This window comes from Abramis brama, assembly GCF_963993115.1.
Source record: "Abramis brama genome assembly, chromosome: 4".
NCBI lineage: Eukaryota > Metazoa > Chordata > Actinopteri > Cypriniformes > Leuciscidae > Abramis > Abramis brama.
The window spans coordinates 43,031,201-43,058,052 of NC_139966.1; the positions used below are offsets into that span (position 1 = coordinate 43,031,201).

The 26,852-nt window shown below is 38.3% G+C and overlaps 1 protein-coding gene across 1 annotated transcript in view; it reads left to right on the forward strand.

Moving 5' to 3' along the window:
• Window positions 1-26,852, forward strand: part of rap1b (RAP1B, member of RAS oncogene family) — a 55,842-nt gene that overhangs the window by 14,813 nt on the left and 14,177 nt on the right. The window contains exon 2 of the mRNA XM_084112701.1: window positions 20,334-20,413. Within this exon, the coding sequence (XP_083968827.1) occupies window positions 20,357-20,413 (57 nt within the window). The 5' untranslated portion in view covers window positions 20,334-20,356. The remainder of the gene's footprint in view (window positions 1-20,333; window positions 20,414-26,852) is intronic.

The following is a 26,852-nucleotide window of genomic DNA, read 5'->3' on the forward strand; positions in this document are numbered from 1 at the left end:
AAGAGCAGATGAGTGATCAGTGCTCACGAGAGCTTTCTTATGCAAAGAACCACGAGATGCTGGCAGTGAATCAGTGCCTGTCTCATGTGCGGTCATGTCCCCTCTGATGACATCACCTGCGGGAGTCGTGCATGCACACGCTCGGCTATGTTTGGCATTCTGCTCACACACGCATACCCATGTATGTCAGAAAGATTAAAGAAAAGGAACAGAACGGTGCAGAGTAATAATGTGCTAGTGTTCCTTGTTTATTCTCCATCACACATCGCCTTTGTCTCCTCCTCTTGTGTCCTCCGTCTTCAGTCACACACTCTTTAGGTCAGTGTGTTAGACAGCCTGGCTTGCTGCCAGGGGCTGTTGTTGAGGTAAGGACTCATAGATCTGCTCTCACAGTCTGGAATGGGAAAAATAAACACAATAACCACAACCTAACTCCCCCACTTCTCTCGCTACTGTGTCAATTTCTTTACCAACCGGAGTATTGCAGACTTTTCTGTTCTTACACAGGCATTTTATGGAAAGGTTAATGGAAAATGGATGCTCCTTGTTTAGTTTTTTTAATGTAATATATGGGTTCTGTCTACAAGTTCACCCAGGCCATTTGTGGATTTTCTTTCTCTTTCAAATTTCTGATAATTAAACTCTGTCCAATACAGATAAGCCAAGAAATATTTTTAAGTTATGGCCAATAAGCAATAAATGGCTGATATTAAAGTTATTAATTAAATAAGAAATTAATCACGAAAAATGCTACAAATAAATTTAGCTACCACAACATATGAGTGCTTTTTTTGGCCTCTTATGGATGCCTGGATTTATGTTTGAACGACAACAATGTACTAAAAACTGAAAAGTTTTTCGTGTACAGATGACGACATTATCAAAACAATCCCCGTTTACACGGATCGACGAAAACGACTAAAAATGCTGTATTATGCATGCCAGGCCAGTAGTTGGCGATGTCACTTTGTAAAGAAACACTACGCGCCTATAGAATGAACACGTAATACACATGCACTAGGGCTGGGCGATATATCGCATGACATTGTTATGCGCATCTCGTCAGTAAATCGCCATCACCTGCTTTCAGATGGAGCGGCATTTACTACACAGAGCCGTAGTTCACTGACAAGCTGAGCCACATCGCATTAATTATCACAGACGTATCGCCTGCGATAATTAATGGGATGTGGCTCAGCTTGTCAGTGAACTACGGCTCTGTGTAGTAAATGCCGCTCCATCTGAAAGCAGGTGATGGCGATTTACTACTAATCAAGGAACCGGCTTTGCTGACGAGATGCGCATAACAATGTCATGCGATATATCGCCCAGCCCTAACATGCACATGACGTCACCATTTTCACAAATTTGCATTTGATAACGGTATTGTTTTTCAAAAACGTGCACTTTGAAATTCGTTTTTAAAAGTATGCATTTTCAGGGACACAAAATGCCTTTATGTAAATGAACGGCTAAAACACTTAAAAAGTTTTCCGTTTTTAGTTGAAAACGGTGTCGTGTAAACGGCCCTAAGTTTGAACTACAGAATGTGGCTGTGCAAGTCAGCTAAATATACAGTATGGTCGTTTGCATATATATGTCTTAAGGGTACAGTAGCAAAAACGGGGTCGGAGAGGGTTTAAAATTAGGTTAAACTAAATTAAGAAACCTCAGAGACCTTGGACTTCAGGGAAAAAGAAATGCTACCCTTTTATGGTACGCTCGTGCTTAGTGGGAAACTCTAATCTCGAATGCTTTTCTGAATTTCTTTGAGGCAGAATGGAGCCCAGTGTGGAGATGAACCATAAAAGCTGCCTGTTGATTGCAGACGTATTATCTGATGTGTGCTTTGGATTTGGACTGCCGACATCACACATTAGTGACTCTGAGTTTCCTTATAAAGACACAAGACAGCGGTTGCATGGGGCCGCCCCTTGATTCTGAGAGGGCGCAGCTTGTGGTTTATTAGGTGCAGCTATCTGGTTTCCGTCGCTGCAGGGAGGCCTGGGAGATGGAAGGGCCTTCTGCCTAATCACAACCAGCAAGAGCTTCCTGGCACCCCTCGTCCACGTCAAAAAAACGTGCCATGCAACTTCTCCTGTCAAGCTCAGATGAAGCCCTTAAATCGACCTCAGACCAGCTGCTGCTTTCCCCGCCCTCTGTTGAGTGTCTGTGCGTGTGTGTGTGTGTATAGTTTCTTACGCCAAACCAATACCTTCTTTTTGTTCTCCTGCATTTGGCCGTCAGAAGTGCATGAACAAATTCTGTAGTGGGTGTGTACGGCATGTGTCTCACATCTGGCTTCCCCATGCTTTTGGTTAGGGGCTTAAAGAAGGGGCCTGAAATGTAATGCACATATTTCTCTGCACAAAAATCTGAACTGTTGCAAGCTTGTTGTCTTGAATATAGTTTCACTAAATAATCTTGCCTTTTTGGGTGACTGCGTATAAATAATAGGGATGCAATGCATTAATTTGATTTGCCGTTATAACTGCTCATTCTATTCTGTGAGATTACTAAAACATATATTTTATTTTATTAGCATGAGAAGCAATATAATGACACTTCAGTGCATAAAACCTGTTTTACTAATGTAAGATTAAGTTCATAAAGCGTAGCTATTTCATTATTTCATTTAATTAATTATTGCTGATTTGTCATTGAGTTCAGTGCATGTTAAGTGCAAAAAATTGTTTGCAATATCATTTACTTCAATATTTGACTGTATAGGACATGGAATTGAAGTAGAATAAAACCAAACATTTAATGTTAAGAAAAGCGGGTGACGTCAAGTATACTTTTTTTTTTTTTTACTTTTTTTTTTTTTTTTTTTACATAAATGTATAAATATGATTTAAATAATCCACACAAATGCAGTAATTACACATGCAATTTTATTTTGTGCAATCTTTAATACTTCGTTAATCATAAAAAAATAAAAAAATTATTTGAATCGATTGATAGCCCTAATTAGTGCACATGACATTTAAAACAGATAATGCATCTTTATGTGCCTTATTTGTTTTTGAATAATTTATGCAACAATCACTAATGATTGCATTCATCTCCTCAAGAATGCTTATTGAAGGGCTGTTCCGGTGTTCTCTAATATATGCTCTGCTGTGCTGTTGATGCCCAGACTTGTTAGTCGTGAGTGTTGACTTGCTGATGACTGCAAGTCAGCTGTGGCAGCACATCTTCAGGCTCTCTAGCTAGGGTGTAAAACATTTGAATGAAGACATCTTCCCTCTAGAGATCATGTAGAGACATGAACATCCCCAAAGTGGATGGTAAATTTCTGATATTCTGTTACTTGTTTGCCGTGATATGTTATAGAGCTATACAATCTGAAAAAAGGGCATGGAAGTGGAACTCAGTTGTTTGGTCCACTGAATATGCTTATACTTTTTGTAAATTGTTGGAAGGTGTGATTTTTAATCAGGCCAAATGTAAATTGGAGCCTTTTCCATTCTTAATCCTAGTTCTATTTCCTTATTGGTCTGGAAGTGGAATCAGTAACATGGAGAATGTTTGCATTTTTCCACATTTTTAAAGTTGTGATGTAACAGAAGTAGCAACAGATCTTTTCTTCTGTATTTTGAATGAAACAGATTATTGAAAAGAAAATACTGTTTATATAGTGCATGGACGAGGTTCTTTCCATCAGTTGTTGATTTGGCTGGAGGCAGATCTGAATGCAAGCTTGCAGTTGATTGGAAGAAAGGGGCGGGGTTTAAACTGGCAAAATGATTGGACATGTCTGTCTTGGAGCATTGAGTTAAAGGGATAGTTCTTCACCCAAAAATTAAAATTCTGTCATTTACTTACCCTCATGTAATTCCAAACCCATAAGACATTGGTTAATCTTCAATAAACAAATTCAAATGTTTTTAATAAACCATAGAGGTTTCTGTCCCTCCATTGAAAGGTTAAACTACTCCATATAAATTGATTAGTTTAATTCAAGTCTTCTGAACTTGATTTATATGGATTCGTTTTCCAACGTCTTTATAACATCTTTTACGTTTTTTTTTTACGTGGACTTTCAATAGAGGAACCTCTTAATTTGTTTTTTGAAGATTAACCAAAGTCTTAGGGTTTGGAACGACAAGCTCGAAAAATCAAAAATAAACGTATGCATGAATGAATTATTCATGATAAGTTCAATAAGATGCATTTAAAAAATAGACAGGAAATTTCCATTCCATGCCGACTTTAACTCTTCCTGAAGTTTCTGCAGGTCTAGTGACACTTTTAAAGACTCATCACAGGTCTTAAGTGATAGAATTTACTTCTATTGTATCTATTACTTCTATTATATCCATTACTTCTAGTGTTGGAAATTGTTCCATCATATAGTGGCATAGAATGAGTGAATGAATTCAGGATTTTTAGAGTTAAGGATGACTTTACTGTTCATCCACCCTTAGAATCATGACCTCATAATGCCTAATTGAATTGTTTTATACTCAACTCAATAATACTCTGTGATCTTTCTCTCACTTTTTACTCACTCGAACATGCATTTTAAATAGGCTATGGAAATGCTTCACTGTTAAGCTCTTTCCAGTTCAAACACACTGTATTTGCATTGATGTTATTTCTGGTGTGACGGAAAAACAGCCAGAACATTCTCAAGCATTTCAGTGCTTCCTCAGGCCAGAACCGGCAACGCCCAGGGTTTTGGGGGGGATCCCCCCGGGGGTCTCTCCGCGCCTCTCTCTGAATCACTGCTCGTGGAGCTCCAGCCCAGGACAAAAGAGATGCGTCCCTGCTCTACATTCCAATGTGGAATTACACAGAGGACAATTCCATTCCCTCTGGTCTTCCTCTTCGGGCTCAGGGACCATTTGATACAAGATAGCGGGTCGGCCGAGCGGCCTGTGTAAACAACCGCATTCCACATGCAATGGAGAAGAGAGAAATGCAGCTTCTCAGGCATTGTTCCGCCCTGCCTCCTGGCCTGCTTTGATTTAACTCTGCAGCAGGAAGTGCTCGCGTTGCACTGGATTAGAGAGTGACTATAATCAGCTGAATCTGGACAGTGTCTTGTTAGCTGTCAGTCTCGGTTGTAAAGAGCTCTCACTTTTCCTAAAGAATGGGATTTTTTTCAGTAGGGATCATTAGCTTGTTTGTCCGTGCTTTGTGTGAATTCTGTGACTTTCTTGTGTGGGAGGTTTCAACCGTGTGGCCGAGATGTATCAGAAATGCAGATAGTGTGCTAATGGCTTATCTCAGATGTTTCAAAGTTTGAAGGAGATCTAACTCTGTGGTTTTCTTTAATTCAACTTCTTTAAAGAAGTTGAAAGTAGTTTCTGTGAATTTCACATGCTTGAGGTCATGGATCTTATGAAATACTAGCTGAATATTGCAATTAGGGCTGGGTGAAATGTTTTACAGCCTTTATCATGTTACAGGCGCTATTCGATATGAATCAATATTTAAATCTTCATTATATCTTAATATTAATGTACACTTCCATTCCAAGTTTTGGGGTTAGTATAATTTCTTTTAAAGAAATCAAGTTCATTAAATTGATCAAAAGTGACAGTAAAGATATGTAATGTTGTTTTTACTTTCTATTTATCAAGAATTCTGGGAAAAAAGGTATCACAGTTTCCACAAAACATTGATATTGATAATGAATAATAATAAAAAAAATCTTGAGCACCAAATCAGCATATTAGAATGATTACTGAATGGCCATTTTGACACTGAAGATGAGTAATGATGCTGAAATAAATGACATTTTAAAATCTATTTAAATACAAAAGTTATTTTAAATTGTATTAATATTTCACAATACTATTGCTGTTTTTACTGGACTACTTTTTTTAGAGACCTCAAACTTTTTAACGGTAATGTAAATAACTGTATTTTCATTATTTTTTGCTTCAATAATATGAGTGACTATTATTTATGTTTACTGAAAGAAGTTAAATTAATAAAAAATCAAGTTAAATAGGCATGTTTTCAACACAATTTTTCTCTAAATGAACATAAAATGATTTGAACTTTTATGCACCAGTATAACAGTACTGTACCTAATAATAAATAACATTATCGACATACATATAACACATTAAACATTCCACTCAGGGACTTCTATGAACATTTTTGAGTGATGATACAAATTAATCATGAAATCATTTGATTCATTGAAATGGAGGGTCTGAAAAAGCAGTGTTTAAATGAATCTAACTTCCCAACTCATTTTTGCTACTGAGTGTTAAATCAGAGATGCTGTTTAAATGTTATTATACTTATGTATATGTAAATGTCTTATACTTATGAGCATTAAAGCCATAACAATTATTCATGATGTTTTTTACTTGAATATCGGCAACAAAATCATTGTGAATATACTGTTAATATTTGATATATCTCCCAGCCCAAATTGGAACCCACAAGCATGCGTTGGCCAATAAAGTAATCATTTATTATTGCCAGCATGTCTTATTCTGCATATAGTGGCCTCTCACATCTCTGTGTATTGCATCAATTAATCACACTTAAGCTGATAGGATTCATTGCTCTGTGGTTCAGGTTCAGTAGGGTTAATGTGTGTGGGTTTTTATTTGCCTATAATGGATTATTCTCCCATCAGACGTGTGCGTTTTGACATTACACGTTTGCAATTACCATCTGAGTAATGACAGAGCAGTGAACTCTGACCTAAAACCACCTCCTGGCCCAAAACCCTGCTAAGTCATTGAATTTTGATGGAGAAAATTGTGCAATAACTTACTTAAGGCAGGTATACACTGAATGTTAGACCTTATGGCTCCTGGGAAACGTTCGTTTCCGTGAAGTGCTTATTTAATGCTAATTTAACATCAGATCCAGTCAAACTGAAAGCAGTATCTCTCCATAACTCAGTATGTGTCTTTTGGATGCAAGTTTCTCCAGAGCCATACACACATTATTACAAACTCTGTGTAGCGTGCTACATGTGTTCTGACACGCAGGAGGGGATTTTGCCATTGGGTCTTTGATTTCATACTCATTTCCGTGACTTCCAGTATAGTTTGTTCAATCATCTGCTGGTATCCACAAACAATGAAGTGCTGGTGCCTTAATCCTGTTAGAATGGTTGGAGTAATTCCCATCCATCAGAAAGATTATCCAATAACGCAGTCTGGGAAAGAGGTTGGGCGCCGCCTGACTGCTCACTCCTAGACATGAACATGCTGTGTGCATGCATCGTTTTTTAAATATCTTTGAGTTTTACATTGATCCTTAAGGGGCTTTCACACTGACAGCGATTTTGCAGCAATAAAGCCGAGACAATAAATTCCAAATGAAGTTGAAGATGCAGTTCAAATTGAACAAACCTCATGACATTTTACATCCTAAATTAACACTGTCTTGTCATAAAAAGATCATATCAAGGATATTGTAACAAACCTCCTGACCATGAGTATTATAAACATGTTCCTCATAGAATAACAGTAGTCAAATCAATGTATTTGTGAATCACATCAACAAAAATGAATAGATCCGGACAAAGTACACAAGCATCCTGTCATTGACCCTAGAGCAGTCACATAAAAACGACTACTGATTTAATCACCGTCTGAATGCTCTTGTATGAAATAGCGGCTTTTAAATGCACATGCTGTGTCCGTGCATGGGTTAAATGACCCTCCCTTCTTGAATTTTAGTATTTGTGAGTCATAGATTAGTCTTGTGACTGTCAGAGATCTTGTCTTTGCTTATGATTTATGGATACTGTGTGTTCCCCCTCCTCCTCTTCTCCTCTCTGGCTTGGGGAATCATGCCAGGATCTCTGCGGCCTGATCGTGCCTCACTGAGAAATGACAAATGAGAGGTTGAGGTGAGTCCTGGGAACGGGCCAAAGGGGCGATGGGGCTGCAGGTCAATGAAACTCCCCTAAACCCCCATTGAGCCATATGTTTCTGTCTGAATGAGCAGAGTGCAATATCTCACTCTGACACCAGGCTTGACCCATTTGTCATTCAGTTCTAAAGTGTATGGATGATGTTGCATCTCCATACCCATTTTAAAAGCACCAGCATGGACAAATTAGAGAATGGCCTCTTTAGGTGATGGACACAACCTTGGGTTGTTACCTTTGATAGGGAGTGTACAAGGTAAGTGATTGCTCGTTAGGTGTTCTGGGAGTCTGTGTGGCCCTGGACTTGTCATGTGAAGGCCGTTTGTAAAACATCTCTGAAAGTATGTATGAACGCAAATGTTTGAGCTACACCAGGCAGACTGAAAACTGTTGTGGGGCATAATGGTTAAAATTCTGTCAATGCAGGGAAGCGTTGTGGAAAATCGGTCAATGGCGGGAAAAGTATGTTTTTGGCGTTAAAGTCTGACCACACAATGTGCTCCCTTCATAGAATGCCTGTGCACTTTGGTGGGAAGGTTTTGAGGAAATCGTTTGAGCGTACCTGGACTGATGCCACCTTCCTTCCTTTTTTTGGCACTGTGATGTCACTTTCTCCTCCCTTTTTCTTATCTATGGCTTCGAAAAGTTTGTTACATGGCATTATGTGACACTTATTTTTGCCTGATGACTGTGATTTCTAGGGCACTCTTGAAGCAGTGCCATCACACCTGGGGTGAAGAAACAGCTGTGTTGATTTAACAGCTAGGCCCACCCGACTTTCATTAAAAGGGCGTTCTTTAACCCTTTACGAGAGCAGGCGAGAGGGTTAATGGCTCCGGATGGCACAGAAGGGGGTCTTTTTATGTTCACATACAACTTGGCAGTGGAGTTGCCTCTCGTGTATCTCCACTCCCAGTGGGGGATTCACTTTGACTAATTGCTACCCAAAAGAAACATGGAGAAGTCGGACAAAAAAGGAACAGTGGTGCTGATTTAAATAGACTAACCTGAGCCATTGATGCAGGGGCAGACAGAGCGCCAGGGCGTTATTGATTCAGTATCAGAGTTGATGGCGTTTCTAGGGTGTTATTAGGCTTACAGTAGCTAGAGCATTAACAGTATTGCTAAGCCTCGCTTTACCACACAGTTTTTGTGTGTTGTGTGGCCTGTCACAATGAAACCTGAGATTTACTGATACCTCATCCCCGTTCGGTCCCAAAACTGTGGCCATTTTTAGGCTTGTAATAAGTTGGGCAGTGAGTCACCGTGCGTGTTTGCATGCCTTCTTTCTTACACTGCTATGCAAAGGCTGCTGCATCACTTCGCATTGAAATGTCAGACGGTGCTTTTACAAATGGAAGTCTGTTTAGCAACATTATGAGACATTGCAATGCTTAGAATATTTCACATTTCAATTGAAGACCTGTAATGTCCTGTTCTAACAAGGCGCAATGACACATTTCAAGTTCACTACACTGAAAGTAGAATACTGCGATGGCAACAATGTCACAGGCAATTGGAATATATTGATGTTTGATATATGATATTTGACCGATGGGATTTCCCTGTGGGTACATGGGGCTACTTTCAAGTTCATAAAAGTTCACTTAAGATAATAATATTATAACATGACATGACATCAAGGCAGCAGTAGTTTTGTTGCTTGTCGTTGTGCCAGCGTAGCTTATCGTTAAACTCCGATTTAACCATTTTTTCTGTTGACACTGTCATAGTGTCAAATCCGGCATACTGATGCTTGTGGACTATTAACTAGATTCTCATTTTAGCACAACGTGTGCGCCCTGCAGGGATAGTACTTAAAACACTTCACTCTCTCCAGCCGTCTGCCAGAGCCCGAACTCATGAACGTCACAGACATTACGGCTGGCTAACGCAGACTTTTTCCAGCGCTCGTATGCCGAAATGAATTTGGCTGAGATGGAGAAGTCTTTGAGGTTTGAAATGTGAGAACTCAGACCATCTCTCCCCCACCTCAGTGCTGTTCAGCTTCACATTCACAACCATCGCTGCTGCTTTGCTCTGAATATGACGCTAACTGTCACTGTCTCCTGCTCGCAGCCGTGGAAAGATCTCATTCTCGCTGACTCCCGGTGTCTATAGCCTGTCAGTTTGTGTTTACACCTAAGCCTGCCTCCGGGTGAAAGATGCCACCATCTTTCAAGTGGAGATAAACTCGTTCTTCTCTTTTTTCCAGTGTTGATTAGTCCTTTTTCGGATTGTAATCTGCTCCATGAACTCCGTGACCTTTGCACTTCCTACAGGAATGAGCATTTGCTGTCTTCCTTATGTTGCATTGACTTTATATTGAACGCCTGAACGAATGTGGTCATGTGGATCGTCATGTGAAAGGTTCTTCTTAAAGGGATAGCTCACCTAAAAATGAAAATGATTTATTTACGTAGTTCCCAAACACATATAATGTTGTTGTTTTTTAAAGTATATAAAAAAAGTTCATAGTGACCACAGGCTGTCAAGCCACAAATGCATGATAAATCTGTACAATATAAATTATTGGCATGCTCATTTCCTCTATTGTTACATAAGGCTCCCTTAAACTTAATCTTTGAAAACACTAATAATTTAAAACCAAATTTTATTTATGCTGTACATTGATACAGAGATTCCTAAATTCACTTGAAGCATTTGATTGTTTTTAGTTTTGGGCGTTATATTATTCATTTATTCAGACAAAGTAGTATAGTAGACCATTTATCTGTTATTGGCCATAACATGAAAACAATTACCAGCTCATCTGTCTTGGCCAGAATTTTTATGTTATTGCATTTTTGTTTGTTCCTCACATTTGGTTTGCTCCTTTTTTTTATTTACGGGTTGTTGATTACGTTTATAGTGCTATTTTTATCATATTTTGACAATCTATGATCACTATGCATGGAATGGAACAAAATCTATGTAAAGGTGCAGAAATTGTATTTAAAAATAGTAAGACATTATTATTATTTTCCTAATAGCACGTTTCTTGTTTTCCATGGAAAATATGACAGCATTATAGGTTTGGAACAACATGAGGGTGAGTAAATAATGACAATTTTAATTGTCATATTTTTTTATAAACTATTCCTTTAAGGAGAACATCTGTAAAGGCCACAATAGCTAATCAGGAATGTCCTAAAACCAAGATAGCACCCTTTTCTTCCATTTAACACATCTTTTTTCCTGTTGTGCACTCAAGTCCTTTCAGAAGGACTGTGCTCTGGTTTATAAACCTCTTGTGTTCTGTTGCCAGTAGGTTTGTGCGCCAGCGTTAGAAGAAGGCTAACAGCAGCATGTTGTAACGCTGATACAGCCCTTTCCAGCACAGTCTCGAGTGATTAGAATATTGCCCTTACGGCCGACCTGCAAATTCAGAGCAAGACTGTTGATTCGTTCCGTTCCACATTTCAGTCTCCCTTACCTTAGCACACAAAATCTTTGTCAAATAGGCTGATTTGTCTTTTAGACGCTGATGTCTGAAGGATGACCGTGAGCCGTTTTCCTTATCCTTCTGTGCTTGATTTAACAGGCCTTTTACTTTACTACACCTGTAACAGCATATAAGGTCATCTTAAACCAAAATGGCTATCTTCTTTTTGCAAAGATCTGAGATGAAGTAAGATGCATTGCTAGCATATACTTTGTAGGTCATAAACGAAGCATTGCAGAGATATTATCTGCATACTCTGTATTGTGCCCTAGTATGTGGATAAATTCAGAGATCTGAATGCTCTGCTTGGCAATGCTAATTGTACTCAATTAAAATGACTTCTCTAGATGACTTTCCTCTTGCATTCCAGTACTTTTAGGTTATTAGCTAATAGAGCATATGCCATAATCATAAAATTGGTTATTTGCAGTATTGTATACACAATACCGCTTCAGATTACAGTTTGATTCGTGTGATTGGTTGACCCACATCTTGAGACATCAATTACACGTCAGGTTTCATGTATGTTAGTGTGTGTTTTTTTTTCTTTGTCAAGCTGTGTGTATCTAGATAGAAGGCTATGCTTGTCCTTAAAACCCTTTTAATGGCTTTAAGTGGCTCAACACCATGTTTGAGGGTCTTAGAGGCAGAATCCACTCACCACAGAATCACTTTCACTGTGATGCTGCTGAGTCTCTGACACCCTCTTGACCTTTTCTGAGGACAACCTGAGGTTCAGCCATTAGCCCGAGTGCTGCTCTTCCTCCACTGTCGCTGTGTGTATACAGCCTGACAGAAGGATGCTTTGCCAAAACATGGGTGGAAAGATTGTTCGTCATTTAGGGCTCTTGCTTATGATATTGCTTGGCTTTTGACTGTGGATGACAGGTGCCCAAACCATAAGTGGCTTCCCTGTTTCGAAGCCTTTGTGAGCACTACCTTCTGTTCTGATTCCGATTTCTCTGTATCCGTCAAGTGCTGAAAAGTCAAAATCGAAAAGAAAGAAAATATTTTAGAGAAAAAAAGTCCCAACTACTGTGACATTTTTCTGAAAAGTGAGTCAGAAATAACCCATTAGAAGTCATTTTAAGCCATGGTCTTGATGTAATTTTTGTTTTTCTTGTCAAAAGCTCTTCAGTTAGTTCACTTACCCTTCTGGTTCACTGAGCAGGTATTTTATATTCATTGTCTATGAAAGCTGAGTGGTAGGCTTGCACAGAGGATTGTGGGATTGACAGCGGAGTGAAGCAGGTGGTGAGACTGTCAAAAAGTAAACAATTGATTTACTTTTTAAAATTAAGAGGCAAAATACACCTGGCAGCAGCCAATCACTGAGAGGCCAATCTGGTTGGCTCAGCTCTTAAATGAGAGATTCATGTTACTGGTAAACCCAGTATATATATATATTCAGTTTTTTCAGTTTGCTGCCACAATGGCTTGTGTGTGTATATATATATATATATATATATATATATATATATATATATATATATATATATATATATATATATAATAAATAACTGGGTTTACCAGTAACATGAATATATATATAAAAAAAAAAAAAAATTGTCTTTAAATATATACAAGAAAAATTGTTTTTATATCGGACTGATAACATTATATTTTTTATATTGTGTCTGCCTTACACTTTTTATCTCCTCAGCTTAAGTGTGTGTGGCCATTATAAGCATTCTAACTTGGGCGTTAATGTGGTTTTTGTCACACATAGAAAGGCTGTCAAACCACATAGATAAACATTTTCATATGGCTTCCACACTTGAATACGCTTATTTGTACACGTATTCTCTTGTTTACCTAGCCTAGCTGAGTTCTATTGTTCTTTACTTAGATAAGTATAATATTGTTATTTTTACATGTGAATAAAGATATTAAGTCTTTTTAGGAAGCGTTTTTCCTTTTAAATTATTATTATTTTTTTAACTATTTTGTTTCCAAAAGTTTATCTAGGTCATTAGCATGTTGAAACTCCAGACCTTTGTCATCATTGAGAGGAAGATCTGAAGCGTTTGCCCTCTCTGTTTTGGTTCCTTCATCACTGCGAAAATCCTCTTACACAGCGTCATGGGATCTTTCTTGGTTAATTACTAGAGAGGAAGCGCTGTAGGAGAGAGATCAGTTTGCTGCCACAATGGCTTGTGCAGATCTATGTGCCTGTTAATTTTTCAACAAGGTGTAGAGGAGACGTGTTAGGAAACTAGATTAATCTACGGCCTTCTAAAAAAATATATTTGATTTGGGAGGGTCAGAGGTCAGGATGAGTTTAGGTCACGTTGTGGGTCAAGTAAGTCACTCATTTGTTCAAGTGTTGTCTTCCTCTGAGTCAGCTCACACAGTGCTGGGTGACTCTGAGATATTTTGAGCTGAACTTGTCATCGCTTGACTTTATAGCTCAGAAGAGGCGTGGTGTGTCAAAGGGGATGGTATGAGAAATCAAGTACTATTTCCTGTCATAATCCACCCTGTCATGTGTCACCACTCTTGCTTAAATATGACCATCGAAAGCTGCTCATCTACACACCCCGAACTCCCACAATCTTTGTTACACTTAACCACAGGCTTCAGCAGCTCAGTGTTTGTTTGATGCGCTGATACAACATCACTGCCGTTTCTGTGAATTACAATCATGACTCAAGCTGAAATTCTCATTTACAAAGTACTTGCGGCAGTTAAAGATCGTTTGAAAAAAGCCAGATCATTAAGTTCATCTTGCTTATCTGCTTATGACTCAAACTGCTTCTGTCCTCATTATCTTTACTTGAGGTGTTAAAGGCAGGGTAGGTAGGAATGGTCTAAAAAACTTCTTTTTCAAATTTGTTTAAACTTTATGTACATATCAATACATAATTAAAATGTAAGTACTCTGAAAAAGAAAGTATAAAAATCGAGTGTCTGTAGACCTCTCAGGACTGTTTTAAAGACAGTTCATTATTTCCATTCACTCCACCCCCTCCCTTCTGGGCTCCTTCCAAAGCCACGCCCCCAAAACACATGAACGCGCGACTCCAACCGCTGAGCTGAAGACGCATTATTTACCTGAGAGAAGCAGAGAGGAAGGAGCACAGTGCATGTAGTGACATCATGTCAGAATCACATGTAATAAAAAAATCTAACGCTAATTGCTTATGAATATAAACAAATAAGATGTATTTTAGTACTCACTATCAAGCTAGCATATTGATATTGGTAAATTTAAAATATATATATTTTTTGATTCGCTAACGAGCTAGTTATATAAGCTAAAAACAGGTTGCATTGATACACTTTTTTACATTACCATCAGTTATATTGTGATGAAGATGAATTTCGTGTAAGATTCATAACATATATGGTGTTCTGCATGTAGGGGTGGGAGATATTGACAAAAATGAATATCTCGATATTTTTTTCCAATATCTAGATATCGATATTCAGGCGATATTTTTGCCATCCTTCAAAGAAATGTGAGCAAACTGGCAAAGAAGGTCCAGTTGGTCTTTTGACTTGCTGCATTTGACCTATTATTGTAGGCTATAGAAAAAAACAATAAAGGAGCTAACTAAACAGAATCTGTGGCAGCCCCTACTTTTTCCACTTACAAAAAAAAAAAAAAAAAACTTAACTAGGCACTTCTTGCAACAGTGATTATTAAATCAAACAACAATATTGTTGATGATCAATTCAAAGTAAAAAAAAAATAACATTTTCAAAACGGTATAAATCCATTCATTTTTCCCCCAAAACGCTATAAATCCATCTTTTTTTTTTCCTTCTAAATTTATGGTTTGTCTTTTTAAAAAAGTTTTTGTCTTTTATTTTTCGTGTTTGCATTTATGAGGAAAAAACAATATTACTTGACAGTTCTCCATTATGGACGCGAGCGCTCTAAAAAGCGGCACTTAGACTTTCAAACTTTCACAGAGACCTCAAAACAGAAAGCACAAAGCCTTTCTTTAAAACGAATTTCGTTTTGTATTAATTGTATCTTAATTTTAATATTTTTTTTTTTCATTAATTCATTAATATTTTCATTCCTGGATTAAATACATAAAGTAAATATAGGCTATCAATCACAACATAAGGTGCTTGAACTGGAGATTATATCATCGTGAACCGAACCGTAGCCTCGCCTCACAGGCCTAAAAAATGTGGAATATATTTACAGAAAGCTGGTTCTAAACAAAACCATCCAAAACAAAATAAAACTATGTAGCCTAAATGTGCATTTCTCCGGTGCATGCGTTCACTAGCCTACTGCGAAGATCGCGAGTCAAATATCGTCAACTTCATCTTTGCAGCCGACACAGAAATTAATAAACAATTAAAATGTCTTATTGCAATATTTTACACATTCATAATCATTACTTTTGCTGGTTCTTTGAGGCAGCTTTTTAGGTTTATGGCGTTTTGGAAAAGAGCTCTTCACGTACGTACAAACACCGTTTCACCAAGGCACAGCGGCCCTTCAGCACATAAGAACAAAAAGAGAAAAAGCACGGACTTACTAATTACGAAACTTTGATGTGGTTGAACAGCTGAAACAGTCACAAATTCCTTTGCAACTCAAACCTTCTCAGTACGAGTTATGAAGAAAGAGAACAGCATTACAGTTTTCAGCGCGTCCTCCTTTGATTGCTGTGTTGTGACTGGAAAAGTGCATGCAGGAGCACATGCGCAAAATGTAGGTTTGTAAAATGTCCTTTTGTAAAATAAAAATAATTTTAGGGCGAAGCAGAGGAGGTCGTGCAAGACGCCGTGGCGTGCAACTAGGGTCCGAGGAAGTAGAGGCTGAGGACGGGGTGGTCGCTGGAAAGCCACGATGATATTGACACGCGTTTTATTTCTTTGTTTATCCAAAGACTTTTTGTTCATTACCTTTTCTTGTACTGTCTTCTTTTTTTGCCTTGTTTGCCTTCACTAACTGCATGCCGGTAATGTGAATTTTGATTGCTCTTTCTCTGCCATTGTTTTGCTATTCCTAGGTTCCGTGCCTCTCGAATTCCTCAAATCAAACGTGCGCGCGCAAGAGGGCAGATCCCGTGGCAAAAGGGTGGTTGCCATGGTTGCGAGAGAGAGTGACAGTCGCCTAAGCCAATCCTTTGATTCGTCCCGAATCGAAATAATGAGCTGTGTTTAATACAGATTAAACGGTCTAGAGTCACTTGATTTTTATACTCTTTTTTTCAGAGTACTTACATTTTAATTATGTATTGATATATATAGAAAGTTTTAACAAATTTGGATCTTTTATTTTTATATAGTCCTACCTACCCTGCCTTTAAAAGGATTGCTTACCCAAAAATGGAAATTCTGTCTTGATTGAAGGCCTGTTCACACCAAGAACGATTTCAAATGTTCTAAAATGATAATCGCATTGGCGTTCACACCAACGGACGATAATGTTCTGTTTATTCTAAGTGTGCACTGCAGTTTGGACGTCTGTTGCTCTTTAAAATCGGGTGGATTCTGATTGGCTGTCAATGTTTTCATTGTTTATTAGTCGGAAAAAGTTTATTCTAAATGTGATTTCTAGGATATCATTCCTCTGTTGTCGTTATAGTTGTAGAGCGTTTATTGAAACTTTATAGTTAGCGTTAGCGTTCTGGTCCTTGGTGTGAATGGGCCTTTACCCTTTCATGTCGTTCCAAACTCTTATGACTTGTTTTCTTCAGCAGATCACAAAATAAAGCAAATTCAGTACAATATCAGTACATCGAGACTCCATTTAACACTTAATTTTCTGGCTTTCCACGTTTTCACTGTAATATGGTAGGGGGCCAGGGGCCGCTATTATGCATCTTCTGAAAGAGTACAGAATCTCTGGATCAAAACATATGCAAAAAAGGAGCAGAAACAAGCGATAAAACCATTGCTTATGCATGTATAGTCTTTTATTTTTTAAACACTATTTTCTCAGCTTTTTGTTCAAAATGTTGCATTTTAATTAAACTTACCCACATTCAAGTATTGATAATTTTTTTTATTGTTGTTTTAAAACAGAGGCTCTGTTCTTTCTTTTGATATATTGCATGTTTCGATATTTAAACAACAAAATATTCTGGGGGCCATTCAATTTTTGTAAAAATGAGGATGCTGGAGGTGGCTGGCAACTTTAAAAAAAACGCTGGCGAGTCAATAAAGCACCCAAGAGTGTCACAGAAATAGGTCCACATGATCATTTTCCAAATGTTATGGTAAAAACAACCCAGCATTTCAGCAATTTTACAGTAAAATCATGGTGGCCACTATAGCTCTCCTGTTCGCCATTTGACGCTCTTACACCAGTCCAGTAGCTGGCAGAAATGTACTTAGCTAACAGCTATTAAAATGACAAGAAAATAATTGCAGATTACTGCCACCTACTGGACTGGAGAGTGTCAGACTGGATCTTTTTCCTGCAAATGTCTTGTTTAATATCGAAGAGTACCAGCTGCAAGAATTTCTTTTTTATCACCTGGCAAATGATATATTGTGGGTTTATAATAAATAAAAAAATCTGCAGACACACACATTCAATCCCTCACACCTATTACCAATTCAGAATGGCCCTGAATGCTGCAATAAAGATGATTTCACGGCGATCTCTCCTTCCCACAAACCCAGATTCCCCTGCTTCTGTGATGTAAGCCTGTAAATCCCTGATGCCTGAGGGCTTCATTGACAACCAAAAGCATATGTGGAATGCATATTTGAAGATCTAATCAGACTTTTCCCTTAAGAAATGTGTATTTCTGTTCCAAATAGACTAATTCACTCTGTTGTCAAGATCTATATAGAAGCAGTTAGTTTGACCCAAACAACCGCTGTTTTTCTGATCTTATTTCAGCTACCAACTTGTGTAGTCACTAGTAGTGTATAAACCACGTGTGACGAAGAATTAGGTCTCTGGAGGTTGCCTTTCCTTTTATATTTGCGCTTGCATATCTGTGCTGAATACACTCCAGACTGACAAATACAACGATACATCAGTTTAAAAGATGTTTTCCATTTAAACGCTGTATTCCCATATTGATAGAGCATCTCATTCTATCAGCCTCACATTTCCACACAATTCTTCTCTCCCTCCTGCTCCGTCTCCCATTCCCTCTGTGCTTTGCCAATGTAAATGGAAAGCAGAGCATTAGATGACAGCGGAGGATTTGTTCTTCAGCACGGAGCTGCTGGCACTGATCTGTTGCTGAGAAGGGAGTGCAGTGGAATGGGGCAGTTCTCCATCTCAGATACTCTTGTGTCTATTGCATTAGATGTAAGTGGTAATCTCTTCTATCTGAGTGTGGTCTCACAGTCAGTCTGCCTCCAGATTTAGCTGTCATGCCCACTAAAACCCAGCGTGTTGGATCTGGTATGTGCCTCCTGTTTTTCCCTGTAAACTCATTCCACTCTTAGTCTGCTCTGTGCTCTCAAGCTTGGGTGGAATGAGGGATATTGTTTGTATTTTTCACATATATTTATGGTTCAAGCATATGAACTGTGGATGGGGTCACAGTGGTTGACTAGTCATCCGACAACTGATGATACGTGAGGATCTATCCTCTCGAAACCGTGTCAGTATCGCAAGCATTTACACTTATTTTCACACTTACACCTGTGTGTCTTAATCATTGAGACAATAATGTTACTGACAGAGTCAAAAACAGATAGCCAGATGGAGTTTGAAATACGCTTGTCCAGTAGATCATTTTTTCTCCCACACACAATACAGCTGGCACAGCCATACACATTCAGGCGGACATGTTTGACTGTTGCCATTTGTTTCACATTATTTTTCAGCACCTCACCTTTTATAAATGTGTCCCGTGACCTTTTTTTGGGTGTATGTGTAGACGCCCCCTAAGAAATGTGTCCAGCTGGGGTCAAGTGACTCCAAAAATGCAAGCTCGTTTTGTAAGTTGTTGGTTTCTGTGTCCGACTCTAACTCAGTTGATAATGTATTTGAAGTATGTGTTGCATTCTCAAGGTTGCCACAAGTGACGCTATTGCGAAATTGCAAAATAAGGACTGTTTTCAAACAAATTTTCTAAACCATCTGCCATTGATTGGCCACACATAACATAAAACGATGCCATTGGTTGTTCCAATGTTGCTATGTCTGAGGCGTCAGGATTTTCAAACAATCAATGTTTTGATAGTGCCTTAGTCTTTACGCTTTTGGGGGGAATAAACCAATGAATTGTTGGCTTACTTTGGTTTGTTACCACCAGAACAATACGAGTTAAGTTTTTACTCACTTACTGTGCATTGACCACGCATTCATAAATTCTTTTGCATACGTAAAGTGTTTTTGTAACCCAAGCTACCGCACATTCGTATACTATGTCTGTAAGTAATTTTATTACTCTATGTGTTGCGTGAGATAGCTGAGGAGTGAGAGAGACAGAAAGACCCAAGAGACAGGGTGTGGAGCAGTTCACATCTGTGTGTGTGTGTGTGTGTGTGTGTGTGTGTGTGTGTGTGTGTGTGTGTGTGTGTGTGTGTGTGTGTGTGTGTGTGAACGATGTGTGTAATTTATCTGAGATCTATGTCAACCCGACCACACTGCTCTTGTTCCCCTGTCTTCCTGCGAAGAAGGAAATGGCATAAATGCACAACTTTGCGACCTCAAACCAAACACCTTCATGGGCAGTGCACTGTTACACGTCAGATGATTGACAGTCTCTCTGAGGTGTTATAAATGCGAAAGCTGAAGTTGACTCATAATAATTGTGATGTCAAAGGAAACTTTACATAGTCTTAATTAATGAGTGGGCAGGAGTCTTGAGGGTGCAGTTCAGATTAGATACTCGGCTTTATGGCAATTTCACGCTGGAGGACTTCTGATAGCTCTGAACTTGAGGGCTGACCACAGGTCTAAATCTACTTTGTTGCTTGATTGACTACGGCTCTCAGCTTCAGGTTATCCATTGAAGTCCTTTTTGTGTAAAAAAGTTTAAAAGAAAGTCAACTGAATAAGCTTTTAGCAACTTAGCTACTTGTTGGAAATTCTGACTGACGAAATTGATAGTTACCATCTTTTTTGTCTTGTTTCTTCCTCAGGTAGTTAACGGACACACTGCACAATGCGTGAATACAAGTTAGTAGTCCTTGGATCAGGAGGTGTCGGCAAGTCTGCGCTGGTAAGTGGAGCGCCAACCTGCCCTGCTTCCTTTCTTTATCTCTCTTAATGCTCTTTTCTTCTGTACATAAAATTTTTATGTTCATTCTTAGGCATCTTACAACTTGGCCCTAATCTAGACCATCAAATTTATAAGTGGTGAATGCTAACATTCTTCCATCACAATTTTTTGTGAGTCCAACTCAACAAGGATCTCAAAATCAAGAAATTGATTCTAGGAGTGTCACAATATACCGGTATTGACAATAACCATGTTATTTAAAAATTAAATATTGATTTTGTGTTAAAGCTACATATTAATTCTGTGCCAGTATCTTGTTGACACTCCAACATAGTAGGCGGTACTGCAACTTTACGCTTGTTGCCACTTGTCATAAAATGGAAAGAAGACGATGAAGCCATGTGTAGCTACTACTGCCGCATAAAATCATGTCAGAGAAGATGACGGGTAAAAGCTAGACACTCTGTCACTCAAAAAAGTTTGCTCACCACGAGTTGCCAGTGTTGGACTCTTTTGTACTCCATAAAAAAGACTGCAGGAAGTGCAGTTCAACAATAAGTTCTTTTTGTATGCTTTTGTATTGGTTATGGTTACAAACTCTCCCTTCATATTTATTTCTAACTCGTATTTTGAGTGTGATTCATTGGCCAAAAAAGTAAAAACACAGACACACACACTCACACAAAAAAAGAAAAAGATGAATTTCCTGATAGCATCATTTATTTATAGATATTGCGACACTATCATTATCATGAATTCTTTTAGCCATGATTATGAAATGATAGTGAAAATCAGATATTCTGACAGCCCTAATTCAGTCATTGGTTGAGATGTTCAAAGAATAGTTCACCCAAAAATGACAGTTCTGTGATCAGTAATTCCCTCCCATGTCATTCCAAGCCTGTACGATTTTATTTGTTCTGTGGAACATAAAATATGATGTTTTAAATGTTTTTTTGTTTTTTTTAAGAACCCCATTTACTTTTACGTTATGGACAAAAACTGTCCTTCAAAATATCTTAGGCCAAATCACCAAATCACATAGCCTACTGTTGGTTTGGAACGACTTTCGACATCCCTTTAATCCTTATTAATTTTTTCTTGCCTTTTATGGCTTCTCCATTTCACAAGCCTCCCTCACCATATATAACAAATTACATCCTATATTGGGGAAAAAAAACATGTATCATCTAACTGTAGAAGAATTAGTTTCCTCATCTGAAAGAGCTGCTGTTCTTTTCTGTCCAGCATCCCTGGAGAACATCTGTCTCCAATCAGGTCGTTAAAGGTTGTGAGAACTAAACTGGCCTCTGGTTGGTTGCGATGCCCTTTCTGAGCCACTCAAACATCACATAGCTGAGTCACGGAAACAGCGAAATGACTGCGCCTCAGTACATTGGCATTTTCTGTTCAGTCAGCATAATATATGTCAGAATAGCATTGTGAAACCACAAATAGTTCGGCAGCTCTTCTTCAGAAATGAAATGGGTCAAAACCACGAAACCCTGTGGAAAATTTCTGCTGCTAGCCGAGAATATTAGGCTTAAATTTCCACATTTACCCTGCTGTTTAAAAACAGAGCATGCTTCCTCATGAATGATCTCTTATCATTAAGGTCACCGTTTGCTTCCTTAGCTCGTTAGCATGCTAGTACTCCGCATGTAATACCGAACGTCCCGCTGACACCACTTTGACCTAGTTTGTTCCATCCCAGTGAACTCAAATGGCTCACCCATTGGAGAGCAGCCACAATGGCCCGACCCACTCACCTCGGGGCCCAACAAAGAGCCCATTGCCTGTATGTGTGCCACAGGGTGTGAGAACCATCCACCTCCATCCACTTCCCTCTCGGCGCAGACCTCTTTCAGCATAAAGCACATAGACTTTTATTGTCCATTAACTCTAATTGGAGCACTATGGATGGGTCTGGATGAAATGGGCCACGCAGAGTTAATCGTGTTGTAAATGCATTCACATTAAGCTCCTGTCCTGCTCCATGCAGACAACGGGAAAGAGACAGGTCTGTAAAATCAGATCATTACTATGTGGGGTCAGCTTGGTGTCCTGTAATGGAGCTGTATAGACTACAACAGTGGTCGCCCACTTTATAAGTGGCCCCGCAAATCTGCCAGAAAAACAAATACAGGTCTTACTGAAATGAATTAACTACTTGTCCTGTAAAGAATGGTACATTATGTATTCAAATCACTTGCGTCTTTTTAAACTCAGTGTTCTTTTGCACTGCATGTCTCAAATTTTGATTATGACATTCACATAATTGGCTGATTCAGATGAAGGCAGTTTAGAAATCCACAATTTATCCTTAAACTGTGCATATTAATGTCAAGTGCAAAGAGTGCTGTTGTTTGTTTCGATGAATTAAAATGTATTCCTACTATTCATGTTAGTTTAATATACAATACCAGGGCTTGACATTTGCTCACCAGCCACTGTGGCTAGTGGTTTTCCAAAGTTACTATCCTCTCAGCATTTTCACTGGCCACAATTTTGACATCGATACGATGTGGAAAAACTGCCATATAGATATTTTAAATTTTATCTCATAATTTTCCAGCAGGTATATTAGGCTGCTGTCACTTTAAGACCTGAAACAGACCCATTATACTGTTACACATGCATTTTCTTTCTCACCCGTTTATGTTCACTTTAAACATGTGTTTACGTGAATACTCGCCAAGACCGGCATTTCAACATTATTTTGTGTGTATTTGACTGTGTTACACACCACTGCTGAAATCCGGGTTGGCAGGTGTTAATGTCAAGCACTGTATACTACCATTTTAAGATTTGGGGTTAGTAAGATGGTTCTTTTTTTATTGTTTTTGAAGAAGAAATGAATACTTCTATTCAGCAAAGACGCATTAAACAGTAGAGTGACATTTATAAAGTTACAAAATATTTCCTATTTCAAATAAATACTGTTACTGTTGATGAACGTTTTTTTCATCAAAGAATCCTGAAAAAAAATTATCGGGGGTTTCCAAAAAAATTAACCAGCACAACGGTTTTCAACATTTTTATCCGCATATTAGAATGATTTCTGAAGGATCATGTGACACCGAAGACTGGAGTAATGATGCTGAAAATTCAGCTTTGCTAGCACAAAAATAAATTACATTTTAAGATATAGTAATATAGAAAACAGTTATATTTTATATATATATATATATATATATATATATATATATATATATATATATATATATATATATATATATATATATATATATATATATATATATATATATGAAGAGTTCAGATGCAAAAGCCTCTAAGTGCCATCTGAAATTTTCTTCTAGAATGATAACTTTTATCAAGCTCGTATATTTAAGTTCAATAATTTCACTTAAATGGCAATACACATTACCTATTAATGTTCATTTAAGTGAAATTACTTAACTTAAATATACAAGCTTTATAAAAATGATCATTCTAGAAAAAAAATTCAGATGGCACTTAGAGGCTTTTGCATCTGAACTCTTCATATATATATATATATGAACCCCTCAGAGTTCATGTTTGGTCCGTCTTGAAAAGTTATATGTTATCACTCACTACAAATGAATGTATCGTTGACATTTAAAGAGGGCGTTTACTTTCAGAGCAATGCTTTTAGTGACTGTTGTGCTCTCTAACAATTCAGTAATGGATAATGTAATGAGTAATGAACAGCACAACCTATAGTTAGTTAGCTAAAGTTAGCTTACACGGTTAAAGAACAGTAAGTAGTAAACCACACTGTGGTCAGGTGTTAGTAGCTATATGGGTAACTAGTGTCGACATGTATGACCTAATGGCATGGATTTATCTTTGGCCACCACGAGTGATTTCTGTGGTCTGGTTTAGAGGTTACTCATATGTTTGTGTGTTCATGCTGGTACTGCACCCTTGACTACAGCAACTAAAACAAAAACGAGCAGGGCCGTTCTCAAACATTGACTGCCACTGTGTGTTTTGAGGAACTGTCGTATCACCAGGCAACGCCCTGTTTGCCTGTCCGTCAGATGAGTTGAGGTAGTCCAGGGGAGTGCAGATATTCGGACAGGAGCAACAGGGTCAGCTTGTGCTGTAATGATGGATTGCCATAGCTAACACAGAGAGTCCATCTGCCTGCAGGCAGGAGCCGATCCACTCAGATGGGCATTGTGCCGACTTCTGTGTGCCTGAGTGAGACCGCACATGCTAATGTGTTGTTGCTCATCGATAGCCTGAAAACAAAAGGCACCTTTCACCTTCCGCAATAGCTCTCGCATCTCTTTTGCATTTCTGCATATTCAAACTTGGCTTTCATTCAGCAAGGATGCATTAAATTGTTTGAAATTGTTCCTTCTATTCTTTTGAACTTCCTATTAACAGTTCCCTCAAAAATATTGAGCAGCACCACTGTTTTCAACATTGATGATAATAATAAATGTTTCTTTAGCAGCAAATCAGCATATTAGAATGATTGATTAATGAAGGATCATGTGACATGGATTATGGATTCAGCTCTGCCATCACAGGAGTAAATTACACTTTCAAATATATTAAAATAGAAGACAGTTATTTTAAATTGTAATAATTGTTCATGTTATATTTGATTTTTGATCAAATAAATGAGCAAAATAGACTTCAAAAACATGAGGGAAAAAAACGTATTTGTCCCAAACTTTTGAATTGTAGTGTATCTATTAAATATATTTAATGCAATGCAGTGTTTTGGAATGATTTATTGTAAAAAGTGGTTAACAAATAAATTAGAAATTAATATGAAATCAGATAGAATCAGATGTTCTTTAAGGGTCTTGATCAGCAAGTAAAAGTTATGTTCTTTGTGAGGTGATAAATTACCCTGTGCTTTTTCAATACCCAAATGAATAATGAAATGCAATAACAAACCTTTCGTTTCTTAATTGTAACAATATAATAAGAGCTTTTTTAATATAAGCATGACCTTTACTAATCCTTTGATACCCCGCCTCATCTCCACAATATTTGCTTTTTCACTTGAAGTGGCTGCTGAGATATCAGCATGCTGAGCGTGCCTGTGTGCATGTGATCTAATCGCTGCGAGCAGAGCAATGCGTACAGACACACACACACGCGCACACACACGCGCACACACACGCACACACACACACACACACACACACACACACACACACACACACACACACACTCACTCCCCTCGTTCACACATCCTCACTGCTTTTTGTTGGAACATTGTAATCAGTGGCCTCCGTTGAATTTACATGCCTTGTTTCCACATCTCTCTCACCATATATGGAATTTTTTTTAGCCCACTAAACACACTGTGCAGCAGGCTGTAGTTGCGAGCTACTGTAAGAAACGGAGCCAGAAAGTGTGTGTGTGTGTGTGTGTGTGTGTGTGCATTAGAGAGGCACTAGTGTAAACCAGCCAGAGAGAATGAGAAACGGAGCTGTAAGATAAAGGACTTAAGAGCATATGTGCCAGCTGACTCTCTTGCACATGGTCTGGTCTGTCTGGAGCACATCAGTTAAACCCTGCTGCATCAGCAGCACACATCACCTCTCCTGGGCCGCTCACAAACCTCGGGCATCCTCACCGCTGACTTAATGCCCTTAACCCTCCCTTTCGAAAATGCACACATGCACAATGTCCCCCCGCAGGTGCTCTGCGGCCCGGCAACAGCCTTGAGGTGCGTGGGGCCGATGAAGTGTGAGGAACACAGGGAAGAAGCTCCAACAGCAACAGCAAGAGATGGTTCACTGCATAGGCAGATATTATTACATAACGTCCACTGGAATGCTCTGACTGAATACTCAGTTTACAATAAACATTCTTTGCGGTTTTTGTCAGTAAACTAGCCACACTCTTGAGTAAAGGGAAAAAGGTGTTTTTGTGTGTGCGACATGGACATATCTTCTTGCCATTCAGTGCTGAGACATGCGAACACTTTAGTTTAGGGTAGTAAATCCTAATTCTTACTATTAACTAGTTGCTTATTAGCATGCATATACTAGGATATTGGCTGTACTTATAAAGCAAAATATTAATGCATGACCATATTCTACATCCTTAATACCCAATAACTAAACTCAACAATTACCTTATTAACTATTATTAAGCAGTAATTAGGAGTTTGAGGCAAAAGTCGTAATTGATAGTTAGTTAATAGTGAGAATTGGACCCTAATCTGAAGTGTGATCCTTTTTACATTGTTTAAAAATGTTGTTTATTTATACAAATAAAAAAACTAGAGTCACACTACATGACATTTTACAAACTAAACTAACCATGCCTTGTTAAAAAGAATTTTTAATAAATTAATCATTTTAAGGCAACGGATTTCCTCACTTTTTTAAGTTAAGTCAACTGATCACTTTTTACAGTTTGAGGGCTTTCTGAATGATATAATTTCCTGTGTTTTTTTTTTCTGCATGTGCCTGCATGTTGG